The sequence below is a fragment of the Mus caroli genome, unplaced genomic scaffold (genome assembly GCF_978045245.1).
Source record: "Mus caroli unplaced genomic scaffold, Mus_caroli_1 scaffold_4, whole genome shotgun sequence".
In the NCBI taxonomy this organism is placed as follows: Eukaryota; Metazoa; Chordata; class Mammalia; order Rodentia; family Muridae; genus Mus; species Mus caroli.
In genome coordinates, this window is record NW_028227259.1 from 65,112,717 (window position 1) to 65,140,053 (window position 27,337).

The 27,337-nt window shown below is 39.0% G+C and overlaps 1 protein-coding gene across 4 annotated transcripts in view; it reads right to left on the bottom strand.

Moving 5' to 3' along the window:
- Positions 1–27,337, bottom strand: part of Arap2 (ArfGAP with RhoGAP domain, ankyrin repeat and PH domain 2) — a 166,028-nt gene that overhangs the window by 91,453 nt on the left and 47,238 nt on the right. For all 4 annotated transcript variants that reach the window (XM_085836702.1, XM_029477281.2, XM_021162421.3 and 1 more), the window contains exons 7-9: positions 22,317–22,386; positions 14,034–14,154; positions 5,619–5,797 (exon numbers count right to left, since the gene is read on the bottom strand). In XM_085836702.1, the coding sequence (XP_085692828.1) occupies positions 5,619–5,797; positions 14,034–14,154; positions 22,317–22,386 (370 nt within the window). The remainder of the gene's footprint in view (positions 1–5,618; positions 5,798–14,033; positions 14,155–22,316; positions 22,387–27,337) is intronic.

The window sequence follows — 27,337 nt, forward strand, 5'->3', positions numbered from 1 at the left end:
ACAACAGCATATAACATATGGCCACACACATATGAATACATACACACCACACACATGAGACAAAATGATGGCTAACAATGTTGCAAAGAGATTCTCAGGAATTTCCTGGGAATGTATGTTACTTTGTTATTCTCTCCACAAACTAAGCTTCCAGAGTAAAGAGATTAGGTGGCTTTCCACAAGGTGAGCTTGCCTCTATATCAGCCAGAAATTGAAAAGTGCCTGCTAAATTCTTCCCAAGTAGACAGATGGATCTTGAAACATAATGGCTCTAGTATAGCCCATATACATCCAGTTATAGAAGTCCTTTTAAACAGATTGAATGTGATGATATGGAAATGTTGTCACAAATACAATACACTTAGAACTAAGGAAAAGAAGAAAATTGTGAAAACTGGAATATGGAAGGCTTCTGATGTGGAGCTAAGTATGTAAGGGGTGACATTTAATTTGTGTGACAAGGGCCACGCACTGGGTAATTAGGTGAAGAATTCTAGTGCTTGTTTCTAAGATGCTATTTCCTCTCTAACAAAAGTCTTCTCTAAAGCTCCATGCCTTTCCTCCTTTCACATCTTAGAACCTAGCTGAAAAAAGAAAGTACTAAAAACACCTCGGGCAATATTTTATATGAATCCCCTCCAGTCTCTCTGCTCTGCAGCCGGAGAGCACCTCTAGGTTTCGGCTACAGCAGTGTGGTAGTGAAGGCAAGTGCACAAAGCAAGGGAGAATGAGGGCCTTTGAACTGAGCAAGAAGGGAACCAGAAGCTGGTGTTAAACGCAGGTTGATGTATATTATTCATGAAGTTAAGACCAGTTAGGGAGCACAATACAGATGAACAGCAAGACTGCCAGCAGGCTCACACCGCTGCTCTTAAGAATGAGAGGGAATTTCAAAAACCATAAACGTGTTTATGGCAAAAGTGAGTTCAAGGTGAACATAAGTGAGAAAACGCATGCTCTTGTCTCAGTACTAGAGACAGATTCAGAAAATAAAGACAAAAGTTCCATGAAGATGCTTCTGCAGGTGGGCTGGCACTGAGAGGGCATCCACGAGGACTGGTGGGTAGGGTGATGGATGCACAACAATCTCCAAGGCAGAGTGAATTCTGCCCAAGCAGCGTGAAAGAAACTCATGGATCAAGCAAATAAAAATGATCTCTTATGGCTTTCCTTTTCCTAAATCCTAATGATGCAACTGGAGTTTTCAAAAACCTTTAGATAACACAGCTCTACACGAAGCAAAAAAATGCAGTTAAGGAAACTATTCAGGAAAGGCTGAAGGCTTTAGATTGTTCCGTGAATCACTGGCATTTTGGTAAGTGTGCCAGAGTAACAAGCACAAGCTGCAGAGACTCTCAGAATTACGTACAACACACTAGGAACAGGCTTTCCAGTTCTAAAATTGTACAATAATGATTTTATTAATGTTTACTAAAATGTTTTTAAGGTGATACATCAATGTCTCAAGATGTCCAACTAGGAAAAGGTTATTCTTCTAAATAGATTAAAACTAAGAAGAAAAATAAACGGTGTATATCATCCACGGGTGATGAAGACCCATTGCTGTGCCCACAGGCAGGAGGTAAAGGGAAGCTACATATATGCTCCAATTCCAGGCTTTCCATCCTCCCTTTACCTGGCTGCTGGTTGCTTTAGAAGAAGCAAGAACCTCCACAGCGTTTCAGTGTATGGTTTTAGACTCACCTACCACATTTTGGTAATTTCTTGGATGTGAATACACTACATATCCCAAAGGTTAAGATCATGCACCAGGAATAGGGCCAGGAATATGAAATTTCAACAAAGTAATGACACGTTTTGAAGCAGAGGTCTGTCTCCATCCACAATGATGCTAGTTAACAGGAATAACTGCATTACCCAAAACAGTTTGCCATAGCAGAGCAAGAATGAAAACCCCTAGTTGCAACCTCCCAGTCTAATATGTGTGGTTAGGGTAAATGAGATTTCTCCATAATGGCCAACCTTATCATTTATCCAGTGTCTGTTCACTCTCACTGGAACAATCAACAAAACAGTAAAATTATGCATCCATTAATGGAAAGCACATTGGACATAATGCCTTGGTTAGAGTGCTATAGGTCAATCTCTTTTTAAGACAATATGTCTTTATGCCAAGAAATTACATGGGCAATGAATTTGTTCCTTATGAATAATAAAACAATTATGTTCTGTTATATAGCTATAATTAGATCCAATGCAAATTATACAAAAGTTCAAAAATTAAGCCTCTCACACTTTTGAAGAAATATATTTGTTTCATAATCTTTGAAAATTACTGGGTTAGAGAGATGGCTCAGTGGTTAAGAACACTGACTGCTCCTCTGAAGGTCCTGGGTTCAAATCCAAGCAACTACATGGTGGCTCACAACCATCCATAATGATATCTGCTGCCCCTTTCTGGTGTATCTGAAGACAGCTACAGTGAACTTACATATAACATATAACAATAAATAAATCTTTGGGCTGGAGTGAGCAGAGATCCTGAGTTCAATTCCCAGGTGTATGTACATGTGCATGTGTGTTTGTGTAGATATCCACATCAATATGTATTACCATCATCCAGTGCTTTCCTAAAGCAGGCCAATACCCTCACTTGGATGAACCCTGCATGTTGAGGAGAAAGTCAGTCCTATCTCAGCAGCCTAGGGGATTCTTCCCAGCACCTGCTTCCTTACATGAGATCAGTAGTAGGCAGCTTCCCTCAGGACAACAAGGCAAATACCAAAAAGGACAGGTTTTAAAAGCTGGAATGGTACTGCATGCAGTTTATTCAACTCGTCAAGAAGATTCTGTATAAGATGATGCAAGCAACACACACACACACACACACACACACACACACACACACACACACACATCTTTAAAGGTAAAATATAATCACCTCAATATATGAGAGGAAAAAACTAAATAAATATACATTAAAGATATTTTTTTAATTTTATTTTATTTTATTTTTTGGAACATGCCTTTAATCCCAGCACTTGGGAGGCAGAAGCAGGCGGATTTCTAAGTTCGAGGCTAGCCTGGTCTACAGAGTGAGTTCCAGGACAGCCAGGACTACATAGAGAAACCCTGTCTCGAAAAAAAACAAAAAACAAAAATTATTTTAAAAATAGGTTACATATCTAAAGATGGTGTGCACATCAGCCTTACTGCTTTCATTCTTTAAAATAATGTATTCATCTGTACAAATGGAATTGTTTATTTGTAACTCTCAAATTTCTTTGATGTCCCGTGTTTGGGACCACTCCACAATGCCTTCCCATGGAATAAAGCACTGACATTGACATAACAGCACAGCACTTTAATCTCTACACTTGGAAGGGAGAGAGGCAGGAGGACTGAGAGTTCAAGCTCATCTGCTACAAGAGACCCTGTCTCAGAAAAGCAAAGCAAAGGAACAGGCAACAAAAGCACAGGGCTTATTACCTGCAGTTGCACCTGTCTGACACTACCTCACAGATGAAACTGCCCTGCTATATAGGCACACGCTTTGGAGAGTGTACAGCCTGACACCACATTAAGTGCTTGCCCCAAATTTCTGAGGCAATAGAATTAGTCACAAAAATAATTCTTGCTCATTTCTAAAAGTTAGAAGTTGAGAAAAGATATAAATCGAGCTTTTAGGAAAGCTTAGAGTTAAAAAATTCTAGTTTTAAATTAAGCTTGGAATATGAAACTGTTAGCCCTGTTACAAATTATGTAAACTTCATTTTACTCATTTAATTCACAGATGACAGCATCTTCCTATAATTATAGGAAAGATTAAAATGGAGTATTTATAAATTAGTTAGCATAATACCTGGCACTCAACCAGGGACAAACATTTTAGATTTCACATTCAAAATTATTACTGAAGCAATGATTTCATAAAAGAGAAAAAAATTCCTTCTTCTAAAGTGTTAATAAAACTCAAAAATATATTATTTCTAGAAAATAACTGAAACTCAGATAATCTAGCTAATGTGAGCAATGAAATGAATAATAGGCATTGTATTGGGTCTGTGCACATACAAAAATGAATACCTCAAATTGGCAGAGTAACTTCAACACAGATAGATGCAAATTATGAGTTTTGACCTGAATTCCAATGAGGAAAGTTTTAATCACCTATCTTCAGAGACTTCAGAAACAATATTCACATCCAGTTCACATACACTGCTTAGCTGTATGTCACTGTTTTTTAGGATTATGCTAAATATTCCCATTATTAGTTTGCTGATGTTACTCAGTCATGCTTTCCACAGCTAATTGACTAATATATCCCCCCCAAAACAATGAATATATTCACAATGAATTTTGTGGATGCATTGGGTTAAAGAGCTGGAGTTTTATTTTTTTCTCTATTGCTTGTTTTGAGTTGATAACTCTGCTTTTCACGAGTCAATGTTTATAACTTACCATAGTCCATTATTAAACAAATTCATTCTAGAATTCATTTCTATTCAAAATACAATATTTTGTATCTCAACTAAGAACGAAGCACCTAATGAGGAAGCATTTTCTTTTACATACAAAAGTCTAAAACAGTAGAGAAAAGGAAAGCTGCACTGCAGAATCAAGTATAAATCTCATAAGATACAGGAAAACACTTTAATTATCCACAAGGCTCTCAAAAATAAACTATCTCTTTAGTGTTTTAACCAAAATTCAATAATCTAATAGTTAAAGCCCATATACTTGTGTATATGTCACACACATATATATATATATATGTATATATCTTGATAGATATAGATATAAAGATATAGATATCGCTGCAAGTATATGTACTCACATATGTCAATACCTACCTCTCTGCACTATCCCTCTATTACCAAAGCAATTTCATGACAAATAGAATAAGTGTTCAAAGAAAAACAAAGATAATTAAACTTAGAGTAGTGGCTTCAAGAAGATATGTACCCCATAGACTTAGATTTTTGAATATTTGGTCTTCAGTCCGTAGCACTTCTTGGGGGAGCTGTTAGAAGTGTTAGAGGTGTGGCCTTGCAGAAAGAAGCATGTCACTGTGGCAGGATTAGAGAAGTTTAATCATCAGCATTTCCCATTCACCGTCTCTGATTTCTGCTCATGGTTATGGCTCAAGCTTTGTGCTCAGAGGTTCCTAGTCTTTCTGTTATGCTTCACTGCCAAGACAGTCTTTATTTATTCTAGAACCTTAAGCTAAAATCAGCTACTGCTTCTATAGGGCCCTTGGTCATCGTGTTTTCGCACCAACAGAAAAGCAGCTAATAAACTGGGTTACTTATTATTTCCTTCTGGGTTTTTTTCACAAGGAAGTAGAATTAGGCCCATTCATAAACATCAGTATTTGAATATATTCAATTATTTTCTGACAGCTATACCTAACTTCAATTTAGGCATACATTTCAACAATGCTACTTTCTCAGTCCACTAAAAGAAAACAAACCCTCACATCCGATGGAGGAACTTTGCTGAAACACAGCAGTCAACCAGATTTCCTTTGTTATAGTTAATAGAATTTTTAAAGCAAAACCAAAAACCATAAATAAAAATACACATAGCTCTCAAAAGCTAAACACAGTCGCTATCATTACAGAAGAGTAATTCACAATTAATGTAACGAAGCTCACCTGTTCATTTTTGCAAAGCCACACACTGTTGCCCCTTAACACGGTAAAAATTTTGGCTTTATACCCTCTCAATTCAAGATATCCACATTTCTCGGGGGCCACAGCTGCTTGCAACTGTGATGCAAGTGATGGTGACTTCAGTGCACTTAATAATATGCTGATCCAATCATTTCTCTCTTCTGAAATTAGAGGAGAAAATATGTAAGACATACAAATAAAAAGCATCAACCTAAGATCTTGCTCTGAAGCCAATGTACAGATGCCCTACCACCACCACAGCCTAAATTTCCCTGTTAGCAGAGGCAGGAGTTCAATTTTAGCCAAATAGAAGGGACTATGCAGATGCCCTGGAGCCAGCATGATGACCTTCTACGACCATACAGGAAATGCCACATCTCAGGCTCCATTTCAGCCCCAAATAAGACTACATTTAGAAAGAACTCCAGGAGATCTAATACCTTCTTCATGCCTGAGGTGATTCATGAGACCGGATTTTCTCCCTGCTATCATTTTGAAATGAAATATTTCCATTAGGGTCCTGGTTTGAGCTTGGGGCTGCCAGCTAGTGATGGTGTTTTGGGAGGTTATGGAGAGAGGACTGAAGAGTCAGAGTTGGAAAAGGTAGTTACACAAAGAGGAGTTCTCTGGAAGGCCAAACAAGTGCTGGACTTCCATTTAGCTTTTTCTCTATATCTAGATAAAGAAACTTCTATTTTACATACCCTTCCCACTGGGATTGGATTGTCCCAAGTACATGAGACCAAGCTACTATGTAATGAACTCTCTGAAGCCCTGAACCAAGATAAGTCTTTCCTCCCTTAAGCTGTCTGTCAGGTTACTTCATCAGAGATGCAGGGGGGTGGGTGACAGGTACAGGAGAATGCAGCATCAGTATACAACTGGTAGATTTAGCAGGGAAATGCTCAACAAATGATTCTCTCTTTTTTTTTATTGGATATTTTATTTATTTACATTTCAAATGTTATCCCCTTTCCCAATTTCCCCCACCCCCAAAAACCCACTATCCCATCACCCTCCCTCCTGCTTCTCTGAGGGTGTACACCCACCCACCCACTCCTGTCTCCCCACCGTCGAATTTCCCTACACTGGGGCACCCAGCCTTCATAGGACCAAGGGGCTCTTCTCCCACTGATGCCCAACAAGGCCTTCCTCTACTACATATACAGCTGGAGCCATGGGTCCCTCCATGTGTACTCCTTGGTCGGTGGGTTAGACCCTGGGAGCTCTGGTTGGTTGATACCGTTCTTCCTATGGGGTTGCAAACCCCTTCAACTCCTTCAGTCCTTTCTCTAATTCCTCCACTGGGTACCCCGTACTCAGTCCGATACTCAGGCTGAGTCCGTACTCAGGCTGCGAGCATCTGCCTCTGTATATGTCAGGCTCTAGCAGAGCCTCTCAGAATACAACTATATCAGCCTCCTCCTGTCAGTATGCACTTCTTGGCATCCAGAAGTAAAACATAGTACTAACACTCCCTCCATAAAAGCTAAGTGACCTTCAGTTATGCATTACACACTACTGGTGGCATAGAAATGTGATACAGTCTCCAAGGAGTAACCAAGACAATAAGTCAAGTTAGATTTGAACAGATAATGGAGCACAGACTAGAATAAATGTCATACAAATGGTATCGAATAATACATGAGTCCATTCAACAGAGAGAAGGGATTTACTGAAGGTCATTGAGAAAGGTATTGCAGAGATTATAAGAAAAGTTAGTTCAACTCCTACACAACTGCATTTGGCACCATCAATAAAGGGGATATGTGATAGATATTGAGAATTAAGAACCATGTCAAAAAATTAAATGAATAAGAAAAGAGAAAAAAGAAAGAAACTCTGAAGCAAGAATGGCAGATCAGGACACTGAGCAAGGTCAACACAATAAAAAAAAAAAAAAAAAAGGAGCAGGACCAACATCAGTTCTGAGACTTAACCGGAGCATTATGATACTTTTGAATGTGCAAGACAATTATGGCAATTATGGCAAATATGCACAGACACCATCCGCTAACTACTTTGAATTACAGAAGAAAAGGAAAACCCAAAACCACTTCTGGATAACTAGCAAGCAGAGACAACTGGGATGCCTGTGTTTATGGCTGGTAGGATGACCTGGGAGCATAGAATCCAGGAATAAGACAATAGATATGTAATAAAATTAAAATGAAATATAAGGACATTCAAAGAGTCAGTGTATTAAAGGGAGTAAGGCATAACTGATTCACGGATGTTAGCCCAAAAATGAACAGCCCAGAATAAAAGGACGTTTGGTCTCATAAATTGGCCATGAGAAGTGGCAGGATAATCCAGTTTACAGAACACTGCCCATTTTCAGAGAGCTAACATACCTTAGTAGACTTTATAAGAAAGGACCCATAGATGTAGAAAAATAAGATAAAATGTGAAAACCAAAAGGGAATCTTTTATGTTCAAGGATAGCAATGGCCCTCAAATTAAACAGAAGAGGAATTATCAAGGCTAAAAATTAATAAATAACTAAATAAACAAACAAATTAATTAATACAGCAGACTGAATCGCAGGTAGCAAAAAATTTTTATAGAAAGAGTAAACAGGGCCAAATCCTGGGATTTAGGCCAGCTTCTATTACAAGCCTACCCTCAGGAACTTCATTGTGGATTATAATAAGTATGAGATGTACTCATATGAGATGTACTTCATATGAGATGTACTCAGACTTAATAAAGGATGGAAGATTACTTCACAATAAGTAATCACAATAATAATTTCTAAATTATTATTATTAGTATCACTATTTTTCCTCAACTTCTAATATACTAAAAAGGGTTCAATGATCAAAGTCAATACTGATTTTCCAGGCATTACATAATCCCCACAAATGAGGGTTTTCTTACATATCTGAATGAAGTACACATCAAACTCCCCAAAGCTATTATATATTTGAAAGCATTCTGGAATCTTGAGTTAATGTCAACAAGCAAAAACTCCACAGTGAGACATCTTCATCAACAGGTCCAGCTTACACTAGAAAAATGTGCTATATTTTTGGGAAGAGTTTCCACCTTACTATGGTTATCACTTGCAAATGTTGGTTCCATACAAGATGTTCCTGCCAAGTAATCTAAAGAATGGTTGCTTTGCTGGATATTCATAAATATTTCAAACGTAACTATACGTAATAAAGTAGACCAGAGCTTTGTGGTTTTTAGATCATAGCTAGCATATTATTTCATGCTCTCAGTAATTAATTTGAAATTGTCAACTGCATGTTTTAAGCATATATATTAGAGCAGCACTACTATAAAATGATCAATCCCTTGGATCATTTTCCTCCCAAGGCCTTCACAAATAATGGGAAGTAAAGAAACACTAAGGAATGAGTGCCCTGCTAGGGGCTGAGCACTCATCTCTCATTTATTGTAAACACTATGAACAGCCATGTGTCTCCACAGTCACTACAGTTCACTGCAAAGAATAGGATCAATGGATATAAACATAAAAATGTAGATCACAGTTTTGTGCCAAGACTATTTAACTGTACCACAGTGAGGATCTATGACCTTCCCAGTCATGGGGTTTGGGCCAGAGTTACAGTACCAGATAAGCATGTAAGAGGCAAATGGGTGTGTGTGTGGGGGGGGTACTTGAAATGCTATCTTCAGCACAGGATCACCATTGCAAAGGTCACTAGGTCACTGGGTCACTGGGTCACTTGGTCGTGACAAGACTGGTATATCAAATGATCATCATAGATGGAGAAAGGCCTCATGGTGCCCTGGGCCTGACTGCAGAATTTTTTAAAGCTGTTGGATTCTGGGCGAGGGACAGTCATCTTTAGTTGTGCACCAAACTGTTAAACCATCAGGATTCAATAGATACTTCCGCACACATGGGACACACAGATGATCCTGGTTAAAATCATTGTGTCATAAATCAACACACACACACACACACACACAAAGACATGAATGTGAGAAGGGAACCATTTGGAGGAGAAAATGAGAAGTGGGGTGTGGGAGTAAAGAAAATTTTATACATGTACACACACACACACACACATACACACACACACACCACTTTATTCTGATTTATTCTCAAGAGAAAACATTTACAGAGCTAAAGAGGCCACTAACTGCTACAGAATAGCCATTCAAATTTCAGAAAAGTTTACAGACACATATAGAGTTTGAAAGTGGGCAAATATATGAGTAGTACTGAGTAGAAGTCACCTTTTGTGTGTGTGTGTGTGTGTGTGTGTGTGTGTGTGTACACAAGTGGCCCCCACGGTCTTAGTGCAGAGGTCAGAGCACAGCCTATGCCTATGCAGGCATTTTGCCTTACTTGTGATGGGCTCTTATTTGCTGATAGAGTAACTTGCCGGTCAATATCCAGATTCTCCTTTATCTGCCCCATATTCTGCCACAGCAGCACTGGAATCACAAACTTGTTTCCACCCCTGGCCTTATGTGCACTGCGGGATGGAACCCAGGTTCTTGCCCTTGCACAGTAAGCTCACTGCCGAGCTAGTCCCCTAATCCCAGAAGTATATTATTAATAGTAGTGAAAAGTAGAGAGAGATTTTTGCATTCCTTTGTTCAAAAGGCATTATTTGTAATTTAGTACTTTAAAGGAATTTGGAATCCTAGCATGGTCCTGAAACATCTTTAAGAGATTTCCACAACAGTAAGGAGTACTCAACAAAGCAGAGTCACCTGAAAGAGAACAAGGAGGGTAAACGATGGGAGAATCTGAAAACATTTCATAATTGCATGCTTCTGGCCATGTTGTTTTTATAATTCTGCTTCTCATGCCAGGTCTAATAGACTGTTAGTAATTTAAAAGCCTCCCAGGTATCAGAGTCAGAATGGGGGACTGTCTTGATGCCTGTTGATGAGTGACTTACTGGCCAGCCTACAATCCAGTGTCTGCAATGTGTTAAGATGGACAGAAACACATCACCTAAAAATGACAGCCAAGATGTGAAAGCCGTGCTGAGCACGATCCCCATCAGAATTATTCATCACTACTCTAACCCTGAGGGTGGGTCCCCATAGCATCACCTTTCTGGAAAGTGTTGTATGCGTAGCTATGAATAGGTACACAGATGATTGGAGACCATAATGCCAGGAACCCCACACCCACCTTATCTCAGAGCAAGAGGAGTCAATATGAAATTTCTCTCTGAGGGAGACCATTTTCAAAGTAATACTATTTCAACATAATGAATATTTAATTAAGCAATACTTTTTATCGTGTAACCCAGAATAATCAAAACACTAGACATTTTGAATGTGGAAAATGCCAACCTGTAATGGTATTTTAGGTATGATTTGATTTAGAGAAGTGGCAACTCATACACAATGCTCTACAAAGCACTCCAGGGTAGAGGCTGTCAAGAACCTATGGGGTGATTTATAAAGGAATGTGGGGGGGGGGGTGCTGTAGCCCAGCTTAGTGATCTCTGTTCCAGGGTTGTTTTCTTGTAAATACCAAGTGAACTCGAATAATCTGAGTTCTGTGTCCTAAGTGTGTGACATCTTCAGCAACCTGGGCTTACCTCAACATCTAGGAGGTAGCCAAGAAAAACAGCCATGCTCTGTATGGCTTTGGGAGTTATAGTCCTGCAGTCTAGTTTCCCTAGTACCAGAAAATACTATGAAAGTTTCCAAGGGAGAGAACTAATTAACAATCGGCTGTGACATCCATGAACCACAGCACTGAGGAAAATGGGATGCTGTCTAGAAGGGAAAGGAAGTGGCTCTCTCATGCTGATGGTAACCAACAGCAGCCTAATTGGACTGAAAGCCCACTCAACAGGAGGGAACAATGTCTGGTACAAGAAACATAGCTAGCTTTCCAGGGCTAGTGATGTCATGGGTTTGAGAAGATAATCTGTTATAGCCATTTTGCTAGACTAGCATAATTCCTTGCTACACTCCAAGTTTTATCCTTACACTCACCTATAAGTACAGCTACCACCCGTTGTCCAAGAAGCTTCTCTTTAAAGTAAATGGAGACAATAGCAGGAAACCTCAACTAGACACAATACAGACATCAATGGATAGTGAGGAGCCCAGCCACATCTATATCACAGCTCCTGCATCTACGGTTCAGGCCGCAAGGTAGAAGAAGGGGTGGGTAGGAAAAATGTTAAGAGCCAGAATACCAGGAAGTCTGCTGCTATGACAGTGGCTCTCCCAGAAATGTCTGCAGAAACAACATCTGAACAATGGCAATACCAACAGACGTGTCACAGGAAAGGGAAAAAAATCCTCACAGGTCCACAACAATGGACAGGAGCTATAGGCAGCTACTTATTGCTGACAGAGAAAGTTAGCCTCTTCCATGGATGAGGGAGCACCCAATTGGCTAACCAATATAAACTGATTATTCCTGAAACCACATACATACAATCAAAAACTGACTCAACAGGTTGTATTTATATATTTGTAAATGCATGTGTGTGCCTGTGTGTGTGTGTGTGGGTGTGTGTATGTGTGTGTGTGTGTGTGTGTAAAACAAAAATTGGGGAAGAACAGGGTTATCTTGAGCTTAAGGGTAGAAGACGAAAGGAGTTTGAGGGCAGGCACTGGGGAGGGGCGGGACAAAGGAGAAGAGGGGAGGAAGCATCATGATTGTAGTTTAGTTAAAAATGTATTTAAAATTAAACATAGAAATATCAGATATTTTCTACATTGTACATATACAAGATTGACACAGATTTGTTATACAATATAATACATCCTACAAGCATTGCTATTTGATATTTTATGCCATGTTTTAGGGGACTTAGTGTGATGTTTATGTTTTCAGCAGCAACATAAGCTTCTAGTTTGATCTTATAAACCATCAGTAATCAAAGTCTGAAAAAAACACACTGTTCCCTGACAGGCAGCTGGATACACTCACTATAGATCATCTTCAGTATTCACGGGAACTTTCTAGAAATATATATTTATTGAACACTTTCTTGGTACCATATGTTAACACATGTCCTGGGATCGGAGTAGTCTAAAGGGCAATGCTGCTGCTCATGGTTAGCATCGGGGTCATCTCCATTAGCTGGTAGATGCGCTCATGTTTAAAACAGAACAATAACCATGCACGGTGCATTACAAGGTTGGTAAGATGCTGAATTTGACAAAATGCCTGGCATATACACAATATCCAGTAAGTTCTTCAAATAATCATTATTGAAATAGAGCATACTGGGATAGGACTGTGATAAAAATCAGGTCAGTTATAAATCTATCCCAACACAGTTCTTAAAACAAGGTAAATCTCTTATTATTTAATCAGGATGTAGCCTCACCTGTGTTATTTAAACCTAGTGCGGTTTACAGCCATCCACATCATGAGAATCAACCAAAAGTACATTCATTTCCCACTCCTTTCCCCTCCTGTACTAACCAACTTCAGAAAATATTCTTCTGTATACATTTAGACTCAGGCCAAATCACGAGTCACATTTGTACTGTTGTGTTCACATTCCTGTGTGTGTGTGTGTGTGTGTGTGTGTGTGTGTATGCTTGTGTGTACACATACAAATATATGAGCTCAGGAGTGGGGATACACATGTGCCTTGTGCATGGGGTAAGTCTGAAGAGGACTTGCAGGAATCAACTATCTCTGCCACAGTATGGTTCCCAAGGGTGAACCCAAGTCATCCTCTCAGCATCCAGCATTCTTCTCTCCCCCACATGTCATCTTTGCACCAGGAGTCCCATAGTTCATGATTCCCATGAAAATGATACAGTTAGAAGAGTCAGCACAAATCTGTAACCCAGAGATTATTGTGCCAGCCAGCAGATTTCACTAAGGACTTCCTTGTTTAAGCATCCTTAAAATCTACTTGTTTATAATTAGGACCTTCGCCGTTTAGTATTAAATACCTACTTTGCGCTATCAAAAATCACACACTGAAACAGTCTCTGCAAGAGGATTTGTCCACTTTTCATTGTTATATGGCTACAGCTTAAACAAACGTCCCATACTTAATAGCTCCCTACTCAATGATTTTTCTATATAACAATAATCACACAAAGAGCAACTTTGTCATTTTAGGCTTGAACATTATGCATTCAAAGAACTCTTCTTCAAATATAAATTATTTGAAAGCAATAGAGGTAAAAGTGACTATCGTTTTCTTCACCTGTTTTATGAACCTGCTTTGTGAGAAATCAAGGGCTCTAAGCATGTGTACAGTGATAATGAAATCATCTTAGACACGGGTATGTTGGTGTGTGCCTGAATTCTCAGAGTTTGGGGAAATGAAAGCAGAGGATTCAGAGTTCAAGGTCAGTGTGGACTGAGCACTCAATTCTGTGTCTGCCTGAGTCACATAGCTAGATTCTTATAAGAGAGGCAGGGGAGGGGGGGGGTAAAGAAAGAGGGATTGAAAATAATCTTACCTTCTTTTTCTACTCTAAAAACAAAAGTCCTTTGTGTTGTAACAATTTCAAATTTGTTGTCTCCTTGAGCCCGGACTGTGGATATCGCCGTGAGGGGAATTATTCCTTTTGAGTACATCTCCTGTAGTAGTTAGAGAAGATGCAGACAGATAAGTATGACATTCTGAACATATTTTAAAATAAGAAAGGCTCAGTATTCACAGCAGTTCTCCTTCCATGATTTCTATGTAAAATTTCAAAATGACAGACAAACACACTGAGTTTCAATACTGCAAAAAAAAAAAAAAAATGCAAAATGACCTGTGCTTTTAAAAGAAAATGATTGTTTCAGTTTTCTAGTTGTCTAGATTTAAAAGGCAAAGAATCAAATACAAACAACACGGAGAGACCAGCGCCATACACTTCCTAAACCCAGAATACATTCTCTAAATCGGTCTGGTCACAATGATTCGATGGTGTTTGCAGGCATCTGCTGGTCACAACAGGAACTGTCACAGAACCATCTCAAAGTACTGCTGCCTCACACAGAGAACAAAACCTACCAAAGCAGCCTGTCCGATCTCATTAACTAACCGAATCCTCAGTGCTTGGATGATGATGACTCTAGTCTCATACTGGGTCACATTTTTCTTTTCTATTCTCTAATAAATAATGGGTACACAAAAGTCAGGCATGGTAGTTCATGCTTTCCTCCCAAGTTTTTGGGAGGCTGAGAGGAAAGGACAGTCATGAGCTACAGGCTAGCCTTTGCTACAGTGTAAGAAGATGCCTCTGACAATCACAGCAAATAAAGAAATGTGCATCTGCTGTCGAAATCAGCATTCACACACATGTTATATTTTGGCTCCCAGGGTCCTCAAAACCCTGACCGCTTTCTATCAATCTTAACTTTCCTTAGAACTCCCAAACTACTGGGCAGAATGACCACCAATGATTAATCGAGAGTGAAATATTAATAGTGTCCTGTGGTAGAAACTTCAGACTCATTATACATCCAAGAAAGCATGTAATTAAAGTTCAGAAGTGAATTCAAATTTTGGGACACAAAAGTCAAAAGACATAAACCCTTAATTCTTTTTGTTAATTCTTAAGTGTTTTATAAACATGGTGAAATCTCACCCTGACTTTTAGAAAATTTAAGTTTTACTGAATTGCTAAGTGGGTAGACAAAATTCTGATGAGACAAACTGAAAGGAAATAAAGAAGGACAGAAGTGGAATAATGAGAAAGAACAATAAATGATAAAGAACACAGAAAGATGAGGCTGTAAGACCACCCTCACATTCAGAAGATCCAAATATCCAAAGAGTTTATGTAGGCCCTTTATGGATTTTTCTTCCATTTTCCCCCATGGCAGTGGCTACATTTTATAGTTTGAATAAGTAAGTCTCCTTCTGAGGTCATGCATCAAGAATGTGAGACCTGGCTTGTAACAATATTTTAGATGGTGGTAGTAATCTTAAGTAGAGACTAATTGGGAAACGTGAGGGTCACCACTAGTATATTTTAAAGGTTACACCTGGCTCTGGTCCTTCTTTGATCCCTGCATGTTGGCGGCTGTGACATGGGTTCCACTATGCATCCCTGCCACCTTGCTTCTCTGCATTAGCTCAGAACCACTGGTGCCAAATACTTCAAAACCACAACCCCAAATAAAGCTCTTCCCACTTATGCCAGATATTTTGTCACATAAACACAAAGTCCAACCCAGTGGTCTCAACCTCCCTGTCTCCAAAAATATTTACATTATGACCCAGAGCAGTAGCAAAATTGCAGTTATGATGTAGCAACAAAAATGATGTTATGGCTGAGGATCAACACAACATAAGGAACTATATTAAAGGGTCACAGCACTAGGGAGGTTGAGAATCACTGTTTTAAACTAACATAAGGAAGAAACTGCAGTTATCTTATATGGGAATTCAGATACCCATACTGAAGATAACAGGTTAAGAGACAAATGTACCAAACAGACAGCACTCCTCTCTCAACACGCTCCTGCCCTCACAGACAGATGAGCTCAGCAACACTGTGTTCTTCAAGAAGGATGGGCCCTCTCTGGTTGCCAACATGCACCTTATGGACGAGGAATCTTCTTTAGCTTTATTAACAACTTCTCCTTCACTCTTCCTGTCCAACACCTCATCCCTGAATTGATGTACATGTCAAAGTCCTTTTCACAATCTATCAACATTCTAAATACCTACAACATGGACACTTCAGTTCCTAGAACTTCTCCTGTAGCTGACAATGAACATGGCATTGACATGTGACTCCAGAAAGTGTATGGCTCCCATCCATACTCAACTTGGGATGGTCTTCACATTTAAAATGAATCCTTCGTCAATCAGCATAAATACACTCTACTGAACAACTCATCCTCAGTGTGGGAACACAGTCCAGAAATGGAGTTGGGTGAGAAGAATTCTGAGCAGACTCCAAGGAAAGAGGACAAGAATCTTGCGACCTCAGTTTGTTCAAAACACAGACTTGTTCTTGGAATGTGTTTCTGTGCTCTTCCTAGGTGTAGTGGACAGGAGTGACCTTACTTCTGATAATTCATCACTGACTATTGCTATTGTGATCCCATTAAATATTTAAACTATCTTTTATATGCCTCTATGGAAAAACATGTTATTGCAATGTTGAGCTTATCCTGGCAGTTTTACACACTTGATGTCATAAGAACTTCACTCATCTAATCTTTCTTAACTCTCCAGAGTATAAACTGTCTGAGGCTCTGAATGGTGGTTGCCTAAGACTTTAGTCTGCTTTATTTATTGGCACCTTTCTTTCAGGTCCTACCATTCCTAAGTCAGTGACACTCATCTATGCAATTACTCCAGATTAACTGTGATACTCTTATTGATGATGTCTTCCAGTGTAGACATTAGATCATTCAACTATTTCCCTTACCAACTTTCTTATAGTTGTTGCTTCAGAAATAGTTTTGAATGATTGAATCCCATGTCTAATTACAAATATAACAAACCTTGACAGCTCATTTTTAATATTTTTGGAATTTCTTTTATCATTTCTACTAAACCTCAATATTACTACACACCTTCATAATTTAAATGCCTTATTCATTATAACCCTCTTCTAAATTGCCTTTCATCCTTTCAACTCATTTTCCTGGTAGAGTCCATGACACATTACAGATCAACAGTCATTCAGCAAGAGAAAACAAAGCAAAAGTTTATGGAGAAGAACACCAAAATTGGTTGAAATTTACACATGGTTTTAAATGTAAATTTATTTATCTTTTTACCTCTAACCTGTTTTTATTATTTATTTATTTAGGTGTATGTGTATGGGCATGTATATGCAGGTCAGAGCAAAACTTGCTGGAGCTGTTTCTATCCTTCTATTGTGTGGGTCTCAGGAATTAAACCCAGGTCCTCACACTTAGGGGCAATCACCTTTACCTAGTGAGCCATCCTACAGGTCCTCATGTAGGTTTCAATGGCTAACAATAGTTTCAATGGGTTAAATAGCTAAAGAGGTTCAAACAGAAGATGAGAAGGAACACACAGAGTGAAAACATGGCAGGGAAATGAATAGTCCTCAAGTTGCTCAGTGTATGCAGCCAAATGATCATGGAAGTTATTACAAAGAAACACTTGACAGGATTGGCTTACCAAACATCATTACACAGAAATACATAACATCATTGGTTTATCAAAGGGAATTCTGGAAATCAAAGTAAGTTAAAAGGACAATATGAGGGCAAATCTAGACCACTAGACACTGTAGAGACTGGGAAGAGAGAACAACTTCCCACTGTCAGGCAACCTACAGAGGTAGAAGAAGCAGGGCTTTTTTTATAGACAGCTTATGAATAAGTTTGTTATATGTATGCCGTAGCTGACACCAGACAGTGGAAATTGTTAAATGTCTAAAATCATTTACACATTGTTACCCAGGTATTCTTTTACAAAACTTTAATTTCCTAAGATTTATAATAGCTTATGAAAAAAAGCTCCCTAATGAGATAATTAGCAGTTTGTTCTGTGCTACCTCTAACCTGTTTGTCAGTGAAGGAAATCCAAACAACACGAAAAAAATAGAAAGAAAAGGAAGAAGAGACTAGTAGGCAGTTCATTAAAAACAAAACAAAAACCTACATGCCTATAAATAACAATGATACTTTATTTAACAGATAATAACTTCTCGTAGAGACATGTGGAAAAAAGAATGATCAGAAGTATTTTGCAAACTAAATACTTTGTCAGGTCGACCCCAGGAAGCCACAGGGTACCTAACGCCTCATTTATAATCTATTATAAGATTTCAGGTAAAACTTGTGATTTTTTTTCAACACTTAGAGTTGACTGTATATTTTTTTTATGTAAAGACAATAGCGAGTAAAAACAAAACAAAACAAAAATCAGAAAAAAGATGGATAGCAGGTTCAAAGGCCTGTTTTCCAAAGTGTGAAATTTTCCTTAAAGAAATTTTAAAGCACCCCTTGAGGTTTGACCACATAGATATCTAGGTCAAATCTGTCATTTATCTGCCACTTTCAGATGATGAAACAACCACAGAACAATTCTGCACACTGACGAGTGGGAATCAGGGTGCGTTAGATTTCTTAGCAGGGCCTCAGATATCAGGGCCGTGTGGATGACACTGTTTCTGTAATATGATGAGGAAGTCCTCATGGAGGCATCACTGGGCAATGCTGAGGAACATAGAACCAGAAAATGGAACTTCTGCATATCACCTCCTGATGCCCAGCCATACACTTAGAGGCACTTGGAGACATTCATTATTCAAATGTTCAATTCACACAGCTGCTAAACTGCACAGCTGACCAGAGCATTAGCTGTGATCTGTAAGCAAGTGTCTTTTCAGAGGGGCCCAGGTAAAAACTGTGCCCTTTTAAGAAACAACCAGAGCCCCCCTTCCCCACCCAGAGCTCCCAGGGACTAAACCACCAACCAAAGAGTACACTTGGAGTGACCCATGACTCCAGCCGCATATGTAGCAGATGACTTTGTCGGGTATCAGTGGGAGGAGAGGCCCTTGGCCCCGTGAAGGTTCAATGCCCCAGTGTAGGGGAATGCCAGGATGAGGCAGAAGTGGGTGGGTGAAAGAGCACCCTCATAGAAGCAGGGGGAGAGGGGATGGGATAGGGGGGTTCTGGAGGGGCAACCAGGAAAGGGGATAACATTTGAAAAGTAAATAAAATATCCAATTTTTAAGAAAAAAAAAGAAGAAGAAAGGAAACAGCTCCCAAATGGTGGGATGCTGTGGCAAGATGAAATCAGTCACCTGGGCACAAGCGACTGAAATGTCTCAAGAGACATGCAACTGGAATGTGTTTTAAGGAGTGGTGCTCAGTTAAAAGGTTTCTAGGAAATCACATGATTATAAACGTTTATTTAACAATAATTTTTGTTGCAGAAACGTCAGAAGTGACACTAGGCTCACTACAGTGCAAGTATGATGGGCTCTGAGATGATGGAGAGAAAATCCAGTCTGCTTGGACACATAGCAGAAATCCCTCCTTAAATTGGAATACCGAAAATCTGCACCAACACAATGACAAGACAAGAAAGCCCTCCCACTCCTAAATACACTTTCTCTGCACTCCAGTAAAAGCAATAAGAAGACCAGACATTGTGGGACAGTAGCGGTTAGTTTCTCCCAGGTCACTCTGGTTATGAACCTAATCCTGAACCGCGGAAGCCATTTTCTTTTTTTTTTTAATATTTTTTTATTACGTATTTTCCTCAATTACATTTCCAATGCTATCCCAAAAGTCCCATTTTCATAAGTTTTTGTTTCTGTCATTGCTTCTGACTACTTGGTTCTTTGTTCATTTTAATTTTTCTTCAAACAGAGAGTCAGGGTTTCTATTCCTGCACAAACTTCATGACCAAGAAGCAATTGGGGAGGAAAGGGTTTATTTGGCTTACACTTCTACATTGCTGTTGATCACCAAAGGAAGTCAGGACTAGAACTCAAGCAGGTCAGGAAGCAGGAGCTGATGCAGAGGCCATGGAGGGATGTTACTTACTGGCTTGCTTCCCCTGGCTTGCTCAGCCTGCTCTCTTATAGAACCAAGACTATCAGCCCAGAGATGGCACCACCCACAAGGGGCTTTTCCCTGCTTGATCACTAATTGAGAAATGCCTTGCAGTTGGGTCTCGTTGAGGCATTTCCCCAACTGAAAATCCTTTCTCTGTGATAACTCGAGCCTGTGTCAAGTTGACATAAAACTAGCCAATACAGAGAGTATACACTTACAGTTAAGTAGACAGGGAGGTGGGAAGAATCTTGGAAGAGTTGAAAAAGAGGCAAAAGACAATAATCATATATTATATGAAAAATACAATAAAAGAATAAACCAATAACAAAAATGCTATCCTCGGGACTCGGGACACAGAATTCCCTATGGTATCATGGACACATATGTGATACACCATGAAGGTAAGATATGTAAACAAACTAGAAATAGCTGTCAAGCAAGTAATGATTACTAACATTCATCCCACCACTTTGCAAGCCAAGAGGATGTTGGTTTAAACCAATGTGTTACTCTATCTAGGTCACTGTATAAATGAATCTAACCTGAAGCCTTCTACAGTTCTCACAAGGGTTGCAAGAGATTGTTACAGCCTGTGCTATTTTCTGTCTGTAAGTATATAAACTCTTTTGCCTTCCAGGAGTAGACACATCTCTTTTCAAACCAAAAACAAACAAGCCACAAATATAATGCATTAACAATTTCTGAGAAATCAATGTTGAATTGGAATATATAAGTAAAAAATATGGTTGTCTTAAAATTAAAACTTTAAATATAAAATATAATTAGGATGAAAACCATCTTATTTTAATTAACTAAAGGATGGTACATTTATCAGTTTCACCTGTTCACTGAGGAAATTACCAAACAGACGGCAAAAAGGTAATATAATAATTACCTATGTAACTTTGAAATTTAACACTTGATAACACTATCACTCAGTATCTGAGAGGGATTCAGTCCAGAAACTCATCAGACACCAGGACCCACAAATGCTCAAGCCCTTAACTATGATATTGTACATCCATATAACCTACACATATCCTAATGAATGCTTAATCACCTCCAGATTACTTATAATATATTATATATGGTCATGCTATGTAAACGGTTGCTTTAATGTCTAATTTAAAGAGTAAGAAAAAAAAGATGTATGGGTTCAGTACAGGTGGGGCTTTTACATATTTCTGATGGCTTCATCCACACTAACATACAAGCTAGGATACAGAGGACTCATCATGCCACTGTATAAAATACAGAATTTATTATATTTAACTAGCCATGAATACAAACACATGTATATATTGGCAAATAAAATGTATACACAGGTAATACTATTTTTTACTGCTTTCAGTTATAATAACACAATCCCCACAAATATTTCAGCCTATATCTCCTAAAAAGAAGGACATTTTCAAAGCTTAAGAAGACATTCCCAGAACTCTGTCCAACTCAGCTACTCTCACCAACATGCAGGACGTTCAGTAGGCTCTAACCACACAGCATCATCTCTCCCATCTCCCTTGCACAAAGCTCATTCCCAACATAACCAGAAAACACTATATGTTTTGTGGCAAATGGCCAAAACTTTCTCATGTAAGCTTCTTTCATATTCTTTCTATAAATAATTCTTATTCTCCAACATTTCTTCATGTACAAACCTCTTTTCTTCCAAACTCATAGCAGTAGAATCCCATTCAAACCCTTCTCACTCCCAGAGAATGAGGCAAACCCCTACTTGCTTTTCAATTTTTCTATTTATGGTGGGGTTTGTATACATCCCTTGGTGCTCTGAGGGATGAAGGAAATTTTGTATTCATCTTTACATAGCTCACAGACTCTCCTATAGTTTGTAGAAGATGCTCCAAAAATAACTATTAGATGTATACACTTGCTGGGCGGTGGTGGCCTTTAATCCCAGCACTTGGGAGGTAGAGGCAGGTGGATTTCTGAGTTCTGAGTTCGAGGCCAGCCTGGTCTACAAAGTGAGTTCCAGGACAGCTAAGGCTATACAGAAAAACCCTGTCTCAAAAAACCAAAAAAAAAAAAATTAAATTTAAAAAAGATTTATACACCAAAAATAAAAATTAGCCATACATTCTATGAAATTAAATCATGGAGAGTGATTATGTCATATTCCCTTGCTTTTCATGTTGATAATATATTTTCTACTCTTAAAAGTGTTCAACTATTCCCTTGTTTCCCACACACTTAGTGTATGTAAAATAATCTTTGATGCCAGTACTTACTCTGTCATTATTGTAGTATGAAATGCTAAGGCCATCAAATTTCACCCATCTCTTCTGAAACATGCGTTTTCTGTAAAATACATGAAAAGCATTATTTTACATTCCATGACATGAATTTAAATGTATCTGCAATGTCCTTATGTTGAGTACATTTCATTGTTCTCTTAGACAATAGAGGTAACAAGAGGCTGTAACAACTTTCAGGTCTACATTTCTCATTATTATACACAGTGAAAATGTGTATAATAGCACTTTCTGGTTAGATAATGTAGGTATCTGCAAAATAATATAATGTCGATAGTGCCTTCACATGCAGCTGTGAGGGTCCCTGCAGAACAAAATGAGGGCACCCCCTCCACCACTGAACCCACGGTCCACCAAGAAGATAATCCTTCACTGGGCGCACGACATGATGCTCTTATCCCTCATTAAGCTTAGGCTCAGATCTTATTTTACTTTGATCATTGGTGAGTGAACACTATGTTGCTAAGCTAATGTGGTCTTGTTAATTGAATTTATACATATCAATAATGTATTTCAAGTTAAAGATGTTGAAAAATCCTTGTCAAACTATGGAGTATTTATAATCTCTTTAAACAGCATACTGTTGAAATAGGATCATATAAAAGGCAAATGCAGTTTAAAATTCTGACACCAAATAAAATCAAGGGAAAAATAAGATAATCCCATTTTGATATTTAGACTTTTAAAAAGATCGTTTTGCTGAGTTTACAGTGGACTGCTGAAGGGGCTTTTGCGCACACATTTGGTTTCCGTTTTGTTTAAGTTGCTTCCCCAACTCCTCCCAACAAGCATGCATTCAACAGTCCCTAGTCTGAGAACCGTCTTCTCGATATATGTTCAGCCTGGGCTGATGCCACCGCGATAACCTCTGCTTTTAATAGATACCAAACACTAACTTCCTATTGAAAAAAGTAAAGCCAGTCACCACTAAGCATTTCTCTCTCCCTCTCTCTTGCAGTTTTAAAACACATTTAGAGAGTTAGTATCATTTCCTGTGGCTTTCGTGACAGTTAAAGATAGAAAAAGAATGTTCTGGCCCTGGGGGAGTTTTTTCTCACTGCTTTCCAGCCAAAGGTCTATTACTTGTATAAAATACAGAAAGATTCCCACACTAATCATTAACAAACATATGCATCCGTAGAGCCAACCAGCTCTAATGACAAAACAGGGAAAGAAATGAAGTTCCCTAGTGCGTACAACAATTCCACACACAAATATTAAATTAATGATAAAGGACACTCTGGGCCCTAACCTCATCTAACCACACTAGTCAACAGCCTCCTACCATCTGATCCCCCTCATCTGCTCCTTCCTCACCTCTCTTGGCTTCTCCTATCTCCTCTCCCAGCAATGCTTTCCATAGTCAGAGCTGACTTTTCACTTCCAACAATCCAAGGACTCCCACGTCCCCAGCACTGGCAGGTTGAAGGAAAGGCACTCTTCAGTAAGCACACACTCCTTGTTCCTTATATACCATATGCCCCTATCCACTCTCCACCCAGTGTTTTCTTCCCTCTCTCCAGTTCTTCCAAGGCAAACAAATGTGCTTCTTCCTCCAGGGTCCCAACAGCAACTAGGGAAAGCCAGAGGTCTGTGCAGAGCCACACTTCCCTTCCATTGAAACTGAACCTAAGAGCTTAATAAAACATGTAATTTTCAATTTTAAGATATAAAATAAGATCAATATCTACGGGGAGAATAGAGACCTTAAATCCATTCCTAATCCCCCCTTTCTTCCCTAACTAACTTTAAGTATTATCCCTAAGACACCTACATACAAATTCCTTCCCTGACAAACTAGTACACATCCAACCAGAGTTTTCCTGGAAAAATGCCTCTCGTTTTCCCTGTAACCGTTAATGCAATCTCTTTATATATTTGTTGACTTTCTTAATGCCAACATCCCACAATGCACCTTACTCTTTTACAGGGACAAAGTCCAAAAATGATTCATATTCTATTTATTATCAACTATGAACACTAAGACCCAAATAGGTTCTCATTCTCTCACTCCCTCCCCACCCCCCACGCACACAAAAGATGAATGAACAAGTAATATGACTAAGCTTAGTCCTTTTAAAACCTAACAGAAAGACAAGAAAGACAGAAAAAGAAAACATCCAACCGGGCTCATATCCAATCTTCTTTTAAAATAATAGTTGCAGAAGGGCTGGTAAATTTCTAAAAATTCAGAATTAAATCCACAGTCTAAAAGAGTAGCAAGTGAAAAGGGTCCAGAAATTATGTTAACACAGCATAATTCAGACCATTTAGTTAGCTATTTTATTATTTGTTTGTCTCTGTGGAGGTGTATACCATATGACTGCTCATGTGTGTGCATGTATGCATCCATATAATTGCATGCATGTGTGCATATGTGCATGTGTGTAGCCATATACTGTGTGCATGCATGGAAAAGCCAGGGGTCAACCCCAAGCAGTTATCTATAGCTCTCCACCTCCTTTCTTGAACCAAGGTCTCTCAGAGAGGCTGAATTTTGCTATCTGTGCTAGACTGTGAGCCATGGTGCTCATGGGCTCTTCCCATTTCCACCCTGAGATCTGGGATTATAGATGTGAGTAGCCATGCCCCATAGTCCCACATTAACATGGGTGCTAATGAGCACGTAACAGCCTAAATTCAAGCTCTTTAGCCTAAAGCCACTTCCCCCACCTGGCTCCACAAGTTCACACAGAATTCTGTCGAAACCCAGAAATGTCCAACTGTTTGCAAGACTGTCGATACTGCCATCTACTAAATTCAAGCTCAAAAAAGATGCCCTTGGGTTACACACACACAGACAAGAAAAAAAAAATACAGTTCCTAATTTTAAAGTCAGCTTAGGGTTCAATGTTGTGCTGAATTCACAGCTGAACTCCTCTGTACTGCAGGCCAGCCTTGCCTACCTGTGTGAGAGGCCAGAGGCATCATCCAAGAGCATGATGGAGAGAAATGTGGAGGGCAGCAGGGATGTTGGAAGGAGACGGACAGCTCAGTGCCCACTAGGCTAAGGGCTTTGCTTTGAGAAAAGACAAAGAACTCTAGTCTTGTAACAACCTTAAGGCAAGAAAGAATCTCCCAGAAAGTACAATCTTCTCAACTGTAGGTAGCTATTTCATGGTCTCATCAATTTTAAATCAGGGTTTTGTATTTTTTTTTTTTAAGATTGCTAAATATCTTTGAGACTACATGGAATTAACAGTTAAGTCCCAGCCTTAAGTAGCCCAGAGAAACGCCCTTCTAGATCAGAAGTGAGACATTTTGCTATATTCTTACTTCTGTCTTGCATTAAGTCTTTGTGGGTGCTTACTCTGTGGACAGTTCCTTCTGAGTTATACTACCTGTCTATCCCTAGAACCTTCCTCACCTCTTGGTTTTCCTGTAAGACATATTCAATACTTAGAAATTTCTACATGGTTCCTCCCCTGGCTCATATCAAGTTCTCAGCTTAAAATCCACTCTACAAGTGATATATATCACTCAATAAGTGATAGCATTTGGGAGGCTGAGACAGAATTATCAGTTGGAGGACAGCATAGTAATATACACCCCCTTTTGTTATTTTAATTTTATTTTAATTACTTTAAGTTTCTCTTAAAGTACTGTGACATCTGAAAGTACTTAAACATCTGTTTTTTGAATGCCATTTTACAGAGACTTGAGAGATGGCTCAGTGGGTAGTGTCTGGCATTTAAGAGTGAAACTGGGAGTCAGGTTCATAGCACCAACACAAATGACACATAGGTGTGGAAGCCTGTCTATATTCTCCTCCTTTGGGAAGTAAAGACAGGAAGATTCCCAGAGCAAGATGGATAGCCAGGATTGCTAAATCACAGATCTCTGGGTTCACTGGAGAAAGCCTGCATCAATATAAAAGATAGAAAGTAATCAAGGAAGATATACAGTGTCAGACTCTGGCCTCCTCTGGTATGCACACAAGCATGTATGTGTGCCTATACAAATATGTCCTGCACACAGGCATACCACACACACACATACATAAACAAAACTACACATTCAACAACCCAGTTTGCTTCAAGAGATTCTCAAATCAATAATAAGGAATTATGAAAGACAATGCCACTTTGGCCAGTTAAATTGGACATAATAATGCATTCCCAAGAAAAAATATTAAAGTTCCAGGCAGTAACACATATACTGCTTTGTTCCAGGAACTGTGCCAAGCCACCTATAAACATTAACACATTTAATCTCCAGACAACCAAAGGAGAAAAAAAATGGCATCCTTACCTTACAGATTCAGGCACATAACCACACATTAGTTATAACATCCCTCCCCATTCCACCACCAGTACAAACACTCTCTTCCAAATGACAGCATTCTTAACAAGCACCCAGAAGACGCTCCAGGACACCTGACAGCCAAACAGCTCAGGCATGCCTTTAGTTAGCAGTAAGTGATAGCATTTGACCTCCACACAGTTTATATGTAAGCTTAATCCTGCAAAACGTTTCAGAGTCCCTTCAGGAATAAAGGTACCACAGACAGGAGGTATATTAGCCTGGGTTTTAGCTTCTCTTACTTTTAGCATTCTGAAGGGACACATTTCTTTAAGAAGCTTTTTTTCAGAATAGATTTATAAGGTCTGTGAAGTATCACCAAACAGTTTTCTATAAAGTCTTCCCTTGAGCTCTGGCAGGGCAGGTGTTTTGAAGTTTCAACTGCTTTCATAAAAACTGCTTCAGTGCCTGTTGTCAGGTTTTGTCTCAAAATGTGTATTTTAGAAAGCTTTCTTTCATAACCATGTAAATACATGCAATTAAATCTCTATTTATGAAGGAGTCACACAGAGGCCCTCTTGTTTAAATCCATTCTTAAGGAAAGAACAGACTTTGGGATGTTTAATAGTAGTGGTAGTGGTCATAGTGGGTGTTTGTTTTCTTCTGTTGTGTTTTGACTTTGACACAGGGTCTTACCATGTAATGCTGTCTTTTTGGAGAACCACTATGTAGATCAGGCTGGCCTCCAACTCATG